Source organism: Elephantulus edwardii, unplaced genomic scaffold, assembly GCF_000299155.1.
Source record: "Elephantulus edwardii isolate Elephantulus edwardi_28Jun2011 unplaced genomic scaffold, EleEdw1.0 scaffold00022, whole genome shotgun sequence".
Lineage (NCBI taxonomy): Eukaryota > Metazoa > Chordata > Mammalia > Macroscelidea > Macroscelididae > Elephantulus > Elephantulus edwardii.
This window is the reverse complement of record NW_006399772.1, coordinates 21313488-21327140: the sequence shown is the minus strand read 5'-3', so window position 1 is coordinate 21327140 and position 13653 is coordinate 21313488. Positions and strand designations below refer to the sequence as shown.

The 13653-nt window shown below is 41.1% G+C and overlaps 1 protein-coding gene across 1 annotated transcript in view; it reads right to left on the bottom strand.

Moving 5' to 3' along the window:
* Positions 1–9071: 9071 nt before the first annotated feature.
* MET (met proto-oncogene) overlaps positions 9072–13653 on the bottom strand; it is a 126245-nt gene continuing 121663 nt past the window's right edge. Inside the window, exons 19-20 of the mRNA XM_006882663.1 lie at positions 9391–9527; positions 9072–9282 (exon numbers count right to left, since the gene is read on the bottom strand). Coding sequence (XP_006882725.1) covers positions 9072–9282; positions 9391–9527 — 348 coding nt within the window. The remainder of the gene's footprint in view (positions 9283–9390; positions 9528–13653) is intronic.

Genomic DNA, 13653 nt, shown 5'->3' with positions numbered 1-13653 from the left:
CCTACCCCTCCTCTCCAGTTTGTTCTTCTCTTGAAAAGTAAAAGAAAAATTGTTTTATAACCCCTCCCCACAAGTCCACTCCATTATGCAGCCTTCATTTTGGACTGACTCATATGTCATCACTGAAGGTCTGTTTTACAGTCTTCTTTGGCCTTATTCTGACTGCAGATCATTGAGCTTCTCAACTGTTTCTTTCAATAGATGTGGTAAATTTTATTCAGTGTAATCTTCAGAGACTATTGCCTATCAGGAATGGGTGATTTATTTTTAGTACCCACAGTAATGAACTTTGTGGCCTAGAGGAAAAGTGCTACACTGTTAACTTGAAGGCATACAGTTCAAATCCATCAGCTGCTCTGTGGGAGAAGGATGATCTATGTTCTCTTGTGCAATTTATGGCCTCTGAAAACCCACTGGAGGGTCAGCTGTGGGTCGATTCTGACTTGATTACATAAAAATGTAACAATTTTTATTATATATCATGGAATAATTTTATTGCCTATGTTGTAAAACTTTATAACTTTTAAGTTATAGCAAAAAATAGGGAACTCTGGTGGCCTTGTTGTAAGAAACTCATTGAAATCCCAAAGGCACATGATTCAAATCTGCAGGAGAAAGAGGGACAATCCTCTCCCCTGTGATTATCGGCCTCTGAAAACCCAGTGGAGGGTCGGGTATGGTTTGATTCCGACTCAAAAGTACACAACAACATATTAACTTTATTACCTGAGTTGTAAGCTTTTATAACTTCTAACTTATAGTTTATTACAAAAGGGAAAAGAAGTTTAGGAAATGTATTAAGACTATGCTTTTTTCTTTTTTAGTATTTTGAACTTCCTTCTTCTTGTTCTTAGGCGCCATTGAGTTCGTTCTTACTCATGACGGGTGACGCTGTGTACAGCCGGATGAAACACTGCCTGCCTCTGCACTATCCTTACATTGAACTTGGCTTGGCAAAGGGAAACAGAGTTGTTTCTTTACATTTTCATGAATTAAAATACATTTTTGTCAGTGGCACATTTAAATAAAATGTTATTGTTATGTGCCATTAAATTGGAACTGTTTGCCGAGACAGTAAGTCACATGACAGGAGAATGCCCATCCACCTCCCAAGAAGCAGCTGGTGGATTCAAATCGCATGCCTTTGGCTTGGCAGTGTAGCTTCTTACCACTAAGCCACGAGAGCTCCTTGCATTGAAGGAAAAGTTTAGCAACTATTTAAAGAATATTAGTTTGAAGGAACTGCAAATTATAAACTTGCTAGAAGTCTGTACACCTTGGTCTATCCTGTTTGTGCAGCTCTCATTCAAAGTTCTATTTGGCAAGTTCTATTTGGTGGGAGTTTAGTCTTAGAGGTAGAAATTTAGTATCCTGATGACTAGGTCATAGTGGGAACTCAGGTGGTGCAATGGGTAAGCCCCTGGCTATTAACCAAAAAGTTAGTGGTTCTGATCTGTTCAGTTGCTCTAAGGGGGAAAGATCTGGCCCATAAATATTACAGCCAAGAAAATCCTATAGGGGTAATTGATGGCATACAAGAAGAAAATGAGTAAGAGTTTAGTCAGTCAGCTGGCAGCTCTTAAAGAATGCACTCGATCATCTGGTTTCATTTAAATCTGATGCCCAGTGAGACACAGGGGAGAATACACAGGAAAGCGTGATCGTGGGCTTTCTGAGGTGAAGGAGGACAGACAGTGTGAGACGGTGCCTAGGTGATATTTATTACCTATTTTGCATTCTTTTGCTCATTTAGGACGTCTTCTCATGAGGATATATTTCATAATAAAACTGAAATATTAAAAAAATGGATACAGGGAGCATCTAGGAATGGCCATAGACTTTCTCGCAGGAAAGTGATGTAATCAGATACATAACGTTGGCAGCTGTTTGTAGGTTATAAGGAAGAGGCGATGTGCAGAGGGCACAATCAGAAAGGTCAGCTGTTAGACTAGTCCTGGAAAAAAATGTGGAGAAATGACTTCTAAGCCAAGTATAATTTGAAGATAGTTTTCTAGGATCCCACATTGTCTTCATGTAAGAAAGAGCACTTAAAATAAAAAGACCCAAGGTAATCATAATTTTGGGAAATGCAGGATGCTAGCAGTAGAGGAAGTTACACTTTTATGAATAAGTTCAGCCTCTGTCAAGAAAACTTCTTTTAAACATAGCCTCTGAATGAAAATAGAGCGAGAATAAAAAATAATTATGAAATCTTTTCTGAATTACGAATGAGTTAAAAGAGAGAGAGAAAGATTGGCAAATGACACATTTTTGCCTAAGCCCTCTTTTCCTGTGACTCAACCAGGCTTGATGGTGTCAGCGTGATTTTGTACTTTTTGGCATTTTAAACATTGCATTTACTAAACTAACAGCATTGCATTAAGTAAGCCTGAGAGCATTACCTTAGTCCATTAGCTCCCAAAGTCATTAATTGCCTGTGACATATCCTGGAATGAGCTCATCATCATCATCATCAATTAAGTTTATTTTCAGAGGAAAATGCAGGTGTTTGTTCTCCACCGCCTCCCCCCCGCCCATTTTCTTTTAATCCGTGTAGCCTTAATGCTTGTAGTATCTTTATAAAACATCTTTTTCAGTATCTTTGCAATAGTGTTTTGCTACTTCCTTGACCAGGTGTTTCAGAGGCCCTTTGGTCACTGCTGAGGTGAATTTAAAATTTATATATTTAAGAATCGAGGCTTAATAGAAAACTAGAAACAGCTCTGCAACAGTATCATAGTAGATTTGGGTTTCTGTAATTTTTCTTTTTTGGTATTTTTTTAAATTTTAAATGGATTTTAATAAAAGTTTATAGAGACTTGGGATTTCCATTCATTCATTGTTGCACTTTTCTCTCTGCCTCCCCCCACCCCATTCACTTTTCTCTTTGAAAAGTAAAAGAAAAAATTATTTCATTGTTCAATCCCTCTCCCTAAGTCCACTCCATTATGCTACCTTCCTTCTGGACTCCTGTCATGACAATAATACCGAATCATAATGCAGTATATATTCTTTATCCCCTATTTCTCAGTCTCCCCAAAACTCCTTTTCTGTAATTTTCAGACTAGGTGCTGAAGGTCATGTGACTGTCTTCAGTTTCTGGGGAAAAGGCTCTGAATTTGGCATTTCTTGTTTGCAAGGATTATGGGTATTGGTGATGGTAAGGGTTATTTAGTCACAGTTTTAGAGGGCAAGGCCAGCTTCACTGTAATGGTAAGAGCAGATGTCACCAGGACATAGTAGCAAGCGCATGGAAAATTGAGGGCTGGCAGAGAGGAAGGAGTGCATCATGGTTTTCTACCACTCTTAGAAGGAGCGGGAGAAAGAAAGCTCATAAAACAACTGTGGAAATTATAAACAACCAGGAAAGGTAAATGAGATACAGCACTTAAACATTCCAGGCGGCCCAGTAAAAATAGGAACTGATATGCCAGATTCCTTGGACCACAATGAGGGTCACACATGGTCTGGAAGCTCGTGAAAAACAGTTCTGACATGTTTGGATGCCAAAGATGTCTAAAGTTGATCTCTTTCGGCTTGGTAAGATTTTATGCATTTTTGGCGTTCCAGCTGAGAGGTCTGAGGATTAGTGGATGTTTCTGTCAGCGGGAATGTTTGGGGTGAGGAGAATGTCGCTGTGACATCCTGGAAGAGAAGCGAAGGGGTCCAGACAAAGGGCTGCTTCTCAAGAAAAGAAGGCAAATTCATTATACTTGCAACCTGGGCCCAATGCTTCAGAATAATGTTAAGGAACATTGTTCTCTTCACTGTATTTTTAGACAAATAATGTATTATGTTTGGATTTGTTTTTGTTTTTTGTTTGGGTTTTTTTTGTTTTTTTTTCCCAAACTTGCAATTCCTCCCTCAATCTCCCTCCTTCCCGGTGGTCTGAGGGTGTGTGGTTTGTTTCTTGGGTTTTTTTTTGTTGTTGTTGGGGTTTGAGCACCCTATGTTAAAGGTGTTAATTGTGAAGAAAGGTAAGCAAGCATCCTAAACCTGGCTACAGAATTGCTTCCATTAACTCACTGCCATCAGGTTGGAAGTGATTATTTTTATTTAAGTTTTTATTATTATTATTATTAATTTTAATGAAAATTTAGAGATTTTGGATTTCCATTCATTCATTGTTGCACTTTTCTCCCTGCCCTCCCCACGCCACCAGTTCGTTCTTGACTTTTAACTGACTCACTCCTGTGCTTCTCATGCTGTAACTGGAGGCACCAGAGGAGCCTTTGGTGGATTTGAACTCAAGGAGGCTCTGCCTTTGACTCAGCAGCACAAATCCCAGTGAGCTCGGCCCCCAGAGCTCCCTCTGCACAGACGGGATTGGTTTTAAATTCTTTAGATAAATAGAACCTGAGGCTTATTTGAAATCAAATCCCATTGTTGTGGAGTCCTGTGTAACCCATGGCGGCTTCTTGAGAGTCAGAGAGTGCAGCTCCCTAGGATTGCCAAGGCCTGATTGTTCAGCAAACGATCATGAGGCCTTTCCCCTAAATGTCTCTGGACAGACTCAGCCTCCAACCTTTGGGCTAATAGCAGAGACGCCTCTTTGCCCCATTTAGGGTCTTCCAAGCCTTATTCTCAGTTGGCTCACATGAAGACCTAGCTCTTTATTAAAAGCAATAGTAAGAGATTAGGAACTACTTGGATGCTAACTTTATGGGAGTAATAGTTGACTCATTAATCTTTATTTTAGTCTACTCTTTTAAATGGAAAACATTCATCAGAATACCTCAGAAGCATCCAACAGAGAAAACAGAGAAGACAGAAATGCCTTGCTTCCAGTGTTTGTGAAATATTTACTTCAGACCCAGTACAGCACTGGATGGATGGCAGGGCAGTGGTGTCCTGATAATGAGCTTTTCATTACATTAGATATGCTTTTGTCATTTCCCTAGATTTCTGCTCCAGGGTCACACGGTAAGTCAATGGTAGTTATAAACCTCTCAGCATTGTGATCAATACCTTTGGCTGACGTAATCTAGACTCTGGTGTAATTTACAACAAAGGACAGTTTGGGCAAGCCTCTGTTTTATTACCTTCAATTCACCAACTGAAATATTTCACTGGCTTATGACTGAATTTTTTCATAGATAGGAGATTGAGACAGTCCTGAAGAAAAATGTCAGGTATGGAAAGAAAAACATTTTATGGAATTAAAAGCAATGCACATTTCTTTCTATGGAGCGCAATGTCTGCATACCTAGCAATCTCCTAGAAAGGATATAAAAGGCTTCAGTGAGAACTGTGCCTGTCAATGTAGTTACACTGTTTTTGTTTTGTGCTGTAGAGTCGTTTGTGACCTAAGTTCAATGGCTCTGAACCCTGCTCTATCTTGAGCCAATTTCATTGTCTCTGACACACCTACCTACCCCCATTACCCCAGTCACTAAGTCAGTCCATCTCATCCAGGGTCTTCCTCTCTTTCGTTGTCCCTCCACTCTCAGAATCATGAGCTACTAATCTACATATACTAGAACATTCATGGTACCTATTATCTCCCAAGCATACTCTTTAACTAAACAATACTGTATTTAACCTGTTCTTCCCTGGCTTGGAATAATCATTAACCATCTATTTGTACAACACAAGCAAATATACTCATCTATAGACAAGAATACAGAGACCAAAGATCCTATCTGTTCTTTCATGTAACTTTCCTGTTATTTATGAGTTCTTTTCCCTCCTCTGTCTGCTGTTCATTCTGGATCTGTATGGTAAAGAAACAAGGGAGCTAGTTTTTGGAGAAGTGGTTCAAAGGAATCATTGGGGGTTCAAAGGGAGAGAAAGTGGCTGGGGTCCTCTTCTCAGGGGAATGGAGGTTCTGCCTGTCTGGTCACCATTCTCCCACATCAACACTGTGTGATGAAGCGAAATAACAACTCCCATTATTCACTGCAAAGAGTGAAGCAGGAGGTTGCCAAGAGTTGGACTGAAACATCTGTAATATGCTTTTTAAACCCACTGCCTATTGAATCAATTCAGACTGTTAGCAGCCCTCTACCGGGTGTCGGAGGTTGGAAATCTTTATGAGAAGAGACTACCTATCTCTGGTGGAGAAGTTGGTGGATTCCAACCACCAACCTGTCAGCAGCCTGACAAATCTGAAGGTCGTCTGGTAGCACAGCCCATAACATAATGGACTGCTAACCAAAAGACCAGTCTGCAACCATCAGCTGCTCCAAGGGAGAAAGATGGGCAGTCACCTTCTTTCTGTAAAGGTTTCTCAACCTTAGAAACCCTTGGAGGGCTGCTATGAGTCAGAACGGACCAACGGCAGTAAACTTGGTTTTGGTATTCTGCAGACTAAGGTTTAGGTCATTCCTTCCAACCTCCCCAAAGTGCCACGTAAGCCTCAGAGGGCTAAACAGACTGCTGAAAGCTTACTTGTTAGTCCTTTTACAAGAACATTCATGGAAGAGGTAAATATGGGGGCGGGGGGGGAAGGAGCATTCATGGACATCATTTGAATGAAGTTTCTGTGGGAAGTAGGTGGGGACTTGTGCAGAAAGCATAGTTTTGAGAAAAAAGGCGCAGCTTTTCAAATCATCAAATCCCCATCCAGATATTCCTGTGACAACCATGGGGTTGGCTCTCTGGTTTAAGAGCACCACACTCCAGTAGATGGTCAGAGAAACGCAGGCAATTTGGCAAACGCTAGACAGACTCTGCATGGAGACTTCCAAAGAGGCAGGCTGCAGGTTCTGTAGGTCCTGCCCAGGTATTAGCATGACCAAGGTGTGCTCTCCTCTGACACTTCTTCTGGGCGGCCAGTTGAAATCAACTGTAGGATTCCTCAGTCAGTATGAGCACAGATCAGGCAATCACGTATGGCCAGCAATAACCGACGCTCGGTATACAAGATGTTACATCACTTTATTTTAATGGTATGATTTCTCAGAACAAAGACTATTAACATACAAAGTACCATTCAGCTCAACTGCAGGCATTGGCAGTGACAAGCAGCTAAGTCTTGGGATGATCACTCACTCCCAGTCTGTCTGAACACATTAACACAAGGAGAAGTGGATAAAGAGCAAATGTGGTCATCACATTGTTGTTTCCTCAGGCTTGTATATACAGATATGCAGTCCTGCTGCTGGGTTATTTCCACAGACCTCTCAAGTATTTCTGATGTCAGCTGAGATCGTTATTTCTTTCTGCAGAGCAACCTGTTTCTAATGATCCAAATATACCTTCCTAGGCTGGTACTACTCTTTACAGTTAAGCAGAGGTAATGCTTGAATGGCGATGCCTCTGCTTTATGCATCTCTGTATCTCTCCATAAGTCCAGAAACAACAGGCAAAGGCTTCTACTCTGTTTCAGCATAACACGCCCTCTTCTTAGTTTGCTGTGTCAACCCCTGGCTTCAAGTCATGGTGGTGAAATAATAAGGGTGGGGTGTACTGGCCGTCGGCACATTTCCTTATCACAATTCTCAACCATGTAAAATCACTCTATTATTTTAATCCAAGTCTGACATACCTTTTTTTTAAATGTTCACAGTGCAGTTTTTTTTTGTGGCCTACCAAAACTTTGCTTCTATCATTAAAAATAAACATTTTTATAAAAATATAATACTTTAAATGTTTACATAGACAAAACCGGTTGGCGGAGCTATGCCATGTGCACTATTACAGTAGTAAGCACAAAATTCCACAGAACCACACGTCACAAAAGTCCTGCTTAAGAGAGTAATGGTGTTAGCAAAGCGAAATGGTCAGAATGCCCTATTGCCATTCTCTCCTCCCATTTGGGTCTCAAAACATTTCTTACTCAGTAAAAAAAAACAAACATGCTGCAAAGCAAAACAGGGACCACTTAAAATTTTCCCGTCTATTGTTGTTTGTGTGGTGGGAAGCTGCCACCAAAAACGAGGCTAACATTTTTAGCTCATCAATCTTTCTTTGAATCTACCAAATGAGCATAATTGGAACCAGCTAACCTTTCAGTCAGATTCATTCTGCCATCAAACTCTTACGATGTTACGTGCCATTGAGTCAGAACAGACTTACCGTTGACCCTCCAAGGAATTTTCAGAGGCAGTAAATCGCATTGCCTATCAGAAGAGTGTCCATCTGTCTGCCATGGAGCAGCTAGCAGACTTGAACTGCATGCTTCTGGGTTGGCAGTGCACCTCCTTACCACTAGGTCACCAGTGCTCCCTAAATCATGCTTAGTCACCTTTAAAAATATTTATTATCAATTACTTGTTCAGAGTAACCATTCAAATAAAATATAGACAGACTATTTACATGCCCATATGTCTTAGATTAGAACAATAGTATCATTTCTCAAACATCTGATTTTCAAGTGACAACTAACTATTTCTTTGAGACTAAGTTACTATATGAAAAAAAAAATCTTAACATCTTCTAGGAAACATAGATACCCTTAGTAATTTAGAAAATCACATTTTTTCCCCATGCTATTTTGAGCTCCGCACCTTGTTTACAGGTATTTCACTTACAGAAGGAATGTGCAATAAAAAAAAAATAAATTCAAAAGGGAATGTACACCTTGCAGGCAAATGACCATATTACAATGAAAACAGGTTAGTGACCACAGACATGCACAAGGTCTTTAAAACACTGGAATTGGAAGCAAAGGGGTCTGGTCCATGGGCTGCCAGTTTTGTCCTGGACATCGCTACCACTTCTGAAATACTGTGACCAACAAGTTGTCACAATTCATTGTTTCAGTTCTCCATAAAAAAGCAGGCGGGACCCTGATTTTATTAATTTTCCAGTTATGTTCATTTCAGGACACAATCCACGTCTTGGCGTCCAATGTGATGGGGTATCATCACAGTGTTACTGTTGTGAGAGCTGGCCCGTGGGGTTCAGCCTCCAGTGCCACTGACTGATTTTGATGCGTTGTCAGCTGAGACCTTCAGTCATTTCAAATAGCAACATAAAACCCTACAATAGTGCAATCTTGGCAAAAGCAAAAAAAAAAAAATATTTGATGGCCTTAAACAAGCCTGGCAGTGAAAAATAAATGGACAAAATGTGGACTGTTGTTTGAACTATTACTGCGACGTTCCTCAGGAGGGGCTGAGTCTCCTTCAGGTGTCCACATCACCATCCCCATTGTCTTGGGATGACAAGAGAGAAGGATATGGAGCTATGCACTTGACATTCACATAAGTGGCGTTCACATGGACATAGTGCTCCCCGATGAAAGTCGAGAATATCGTGGAGATCCGGGAGACCAGTTCAGAAAAGGATGGACGCATTTCAGCTTTCGGGTGCCAGCATTTCAACATCACTTCATATCTGTTTCAGAACAAAAGAAACGCTGTGAGGGCCGCTCTGAAAACAAGCATTTCGGTAAAAGCAAAGATGGTAAAAGACACAGTTGATTCTGGTGGGCCGGCTACTTACAAGGGGTCCGGGCAGTATTCTGGTTGTAAGAGCCTTCTTCCTTGCAGTAAGTACACGGTTATATCAAAGGTGTTTACATCAGGATAAGGGGGAGCACCTCTTGTCATCAGTTCCCAGAGCAGCACACCGAAGGACCACTAGGAAAACAAGGTCAAGATCTGGGTGAGGACACACGATGGCCCAATTACAAGACATCACCTTATTCAGCAGGTCCTGCCGGCGATCCTATCCTATGTGTGCCAGAGTTTCCTGCGGCCCATTGGTTTTAGAATCAGATCACCAGGACTTTGCTTTGAGAATTCTCTGCGTGAATTCCAACCCCTGATTTGTTAATTAGCAGGTGACAGCTGAGTAAATTAGCCATTTGCAACACCCAGGGACTTCACTTGCCTTACCATATTCAATACTGTTGTTATATTGTGCCACTCTGTATGTGGATTTTATGAGGGATCTCTGGGGGCAGCTGACAGGGAGTCAGGCTGCCAATTCAAAGCAGGCAGTTTGAATCCACCAGGTGTTTCCAGGGAGTTACAACAGCCTCTGAAAAGCTGCTGGAAGGTCAGCTCTGAGTCAGTTCTGACTCAACAGCCATGAATATGAATTTTTTGACCTATTTAAACGAGAATGTGATAAATTTCAGATTATAAATTAGTGTAAAGGATCGAGGAAAAGCATCTGAGAACCTGATGTTTAAGATGCATCTGTAATTTTTAGATTATATTCCCCAAGCTTTCTTTTTAGGTTTAAAATACTAACATTTTTTTTCTCGTCTTCTAATAGCTTCAAGTTTAGATTATTCAGTAAAATAAGAGGATAAGGGAAAGCTTTAAAAAATTTTAAAGCTGTAGAATTTAAAAATGAATGGAAATAGTGTTTAGCAAATGTAACCATATGTAAACGCTAAACGTTAAAGCCAGTATAAATAAAAATCAGTAATAATAAAATGGCCAGGCAACAAAACCTCTTCATTGGAAAGTAATTTCAGTAAAACAACTTCAATTTTGTAATGTGAACACAGCCTATTAATATAAAACGGCTGTATCAGTACTTTATAGGGCGGTTAATAGTGAGATGGAGAGGGTGGATGACTTGTAAAAAGACTCAATAAATCTGGATTCACACAGGGATAAACATTTAAATGCTCCTCACTCTTGGGTCTTGCTTATTAGCCTTTTGCATTTCAGCAAACACGCAGTTTCTTGATTTAAAGCACTCTGCTCAAAACAGGAGAGGAGCCCTGGTGATACAGTGGTTTAGCACTCAGCTGGAATCTGAAAGGCTGGTGGTTTGAACCCGCCAGCTTCTCCCTGGGAGGATGATGATGTGACAGTCGGCTTCTGTAGAGATTACAATGTTGGAAGCCCCATGGGGCGGCTCTACTCTGTGTTTTAGGGCTGCTATGAGCAGGAACTGACTTAGGGACCACAGGTGTTTTTTATTTTCTGAGACACGATCAGGTGACGGGTCTCCTCACTCCTGGACGTGTGCCTAAGTGGGAAGGACACGATACGATGGTAGGCTGCATTTACAGAGTACCCCGGTACATGCTTGGAGTAAGACGGGGTTCCCGCAATAAAGGAGGCCCACAACAAGACATGTGATATGACACAGTAACAGAGAGGAAGACCCTCAACAAGATGGACTGATACGCTGACTGAGACAACGGGCGTTAACGTGGCCGAGACCGTGAGAATGGCTCAGAATGTGCAAGGCTTTGATTTGTTGTTTCTGAGGTAGGTAGTTTAGCATGTAACAATAATAACAATCCTGTGCAGAGGACCCAGGCCCCCAGTTCTTGCTTACTAATACTTCTTTAACACTTCCAGTCTAGGAAGCATATGGTGGAGAAATGAGGCTCCGACTGATAAAATAGTCTGAAGGAGGATATTAAATTAACAGGCATCACAGGAAAACATAAAATGACATCCATTTGTAGCTTCTATGCTCAACACAAGGGCACAAAGAGTGTCTTGGACATTGACACTGAAGAGACCAGGAAGTTACTGTAGTTGCTGATATTTATTTCCATTAAGGGCACTTTCCCTTTGCCCAAGTGTCCCTGGATGGTGCAAATGACTAATGCTCTTGGCTTCTAATAAAAAGATTGGAAGTTCGAGTCCTCTCAGAGAGACTCTAGAATACAGGCCTGGATATCTACTTTCAAAAAACTCCTATGGCAGAGTTTCTACTCTGACACTTGGGATTGTGATCAGTTGGAATGAACCGTCTTCATCCAAGAAAGGAAACCAATCCCTCTCCAGATGGGAGACAACTTTGGCTGCCTTCTTCAGCCTTTTGAAATGAAGGTTTTCAAAGTGTGAACATTTTATTTGCTACTCTTGATAACTCCACTGGGTGAAGCTGCATTCTGCAGAATGTACAGTATAATATAACTCAACCGAAGGAACATCTCATGAGCTTAGGTCATGGATAAGCAGGCTACTCTCCCAGGTACTGGAGGAGTTATGAGGCTGAATTAGCGGAGTAAGAGGATTATGCAAATAACTGTCATTTAGAGTAGTTAAGTAATAGCTGTAATAAAAAACACTGCTGTAAAACAGGGATACAGTTATGAAAAGTCACAGAGATAATACTAAGAAACTGAGGAAGACATTGTGAAGAAAGTGACAGCACAGTGGGACTTGGATGGTAGGGACAGTTTGTTTCAGGTTGGTGTTGTTAGGCATCATTGAGTTGACTACAACTCAAAGTGACCTTATGAACAACTGATCTGAACTCTGTCCTGTCCTATGCCATCTTCATCGTCTTGGCTTAGCTAGCTAAAGCGCCCATGTAGTAAACATCCCACTGGAGCCTGAGCCTCTCTGAAAGCAGTATGTATTTGTTTCACACTGTTGTTCTGTGCTGTGCTGTCAGAACCAACTCATAGCTGACCTTCCAGGGGATTTTCAGAAGCAGTAAATTGCATGTGAGATTGCCCATCCATCTCCTGTCAAGCAGCAGGTGGCTTTGAGGCCTGTGCCTTTGGGATTGCCCCTACAAGTTATCTACAATGGCTAAAACCCCAAAACACTGAAAATACCAGGTGGCGGTAAGGGTTCCCAAAACTGGAACTCCTAAATGTATTGCTGGTAGGGATACAAAATAATACAGTCACTTGGGAAAACTAGTTGGGCAGTTTCTCATTAACTTACCTTATGGTTCAGCAATCCTACTCCTAGATATTTATCTAACAGATAAACTTATATTGACATAAAATCCTTTAAGCAAATGTCATAGAAGTTTAAAGGGTAATTGCCTAAAACTGGAATGAACCTAAGTCATCTTCAACTGGTAAATGGACAGACAAAAAGCCAGAGTGGAAATGCTGTATGATTACTGTGGGATTCCATATAAATGGCATTTTAATAAAGGTAAATAGTGATCCGTGATTGCCAGGGACAGGGGACAGACTGGGCTGACGACACAGAGACACACAGACATTTTCTGAAGGGATAGAAGTATTACTTATCTGGATTGTGGTAGAGGCTGCATAACTGTATATATTTATATATACTTATACATATATATAAATATAAATTATATATATAAATTATATATTACATATAAATTATATACATATATAAATTACTTATATATATTTATCTCTCATGAATGCCCATTTGAAAGGTTGAAGTGTGGGTAAACTGCACAATGGTGATGTCATTATCAGAAATAAAGACATGAAGAACTGCCGGATTGGCAGGCAGGAGTTGGCCTTTGGACACAGTCAATTTACGATGAGATGCAAACATCCAGGTAGACACACAAAGGTGATTATTGGTGGGGATGGTTGCAACTGTTGCCGGAGGCAGGATCCCAGGGACTGTAGTCCTTCAGGGGAAGCTACCTTCGTGGGAATTCCAGAACACTTGATCGTTCTAATGCGAAACTTATACTTGGACCAGGAGGCAGTCGTCAGAACAGAGCAAGGGAACACTGCATGGTTCAAAATTGGGAAGGGCGTGCGCCAGGGATGCATCCTATCTCCATACCTTTCAACCTATATGCAGAATAGATTATCCAGGAGGCTGGGCACTATGAGGAGAAATGTGGGGTCAAGATTGGTGGACGATTTATCAACAACCTGCATTATGCGGATGACACAACCCTGCTTGCTGAAACTGAAGAGGACCTGAAGCGCGTGCTGCAGAGTGTCAAGGACTGCAGCCTCCAATATGGATTGAGGCTCAATGTCAAGAAGACAAAGATTCTCACCATTGGACCAATTGGCAGCATCAGGATGGATGGCGAAGAGATTGA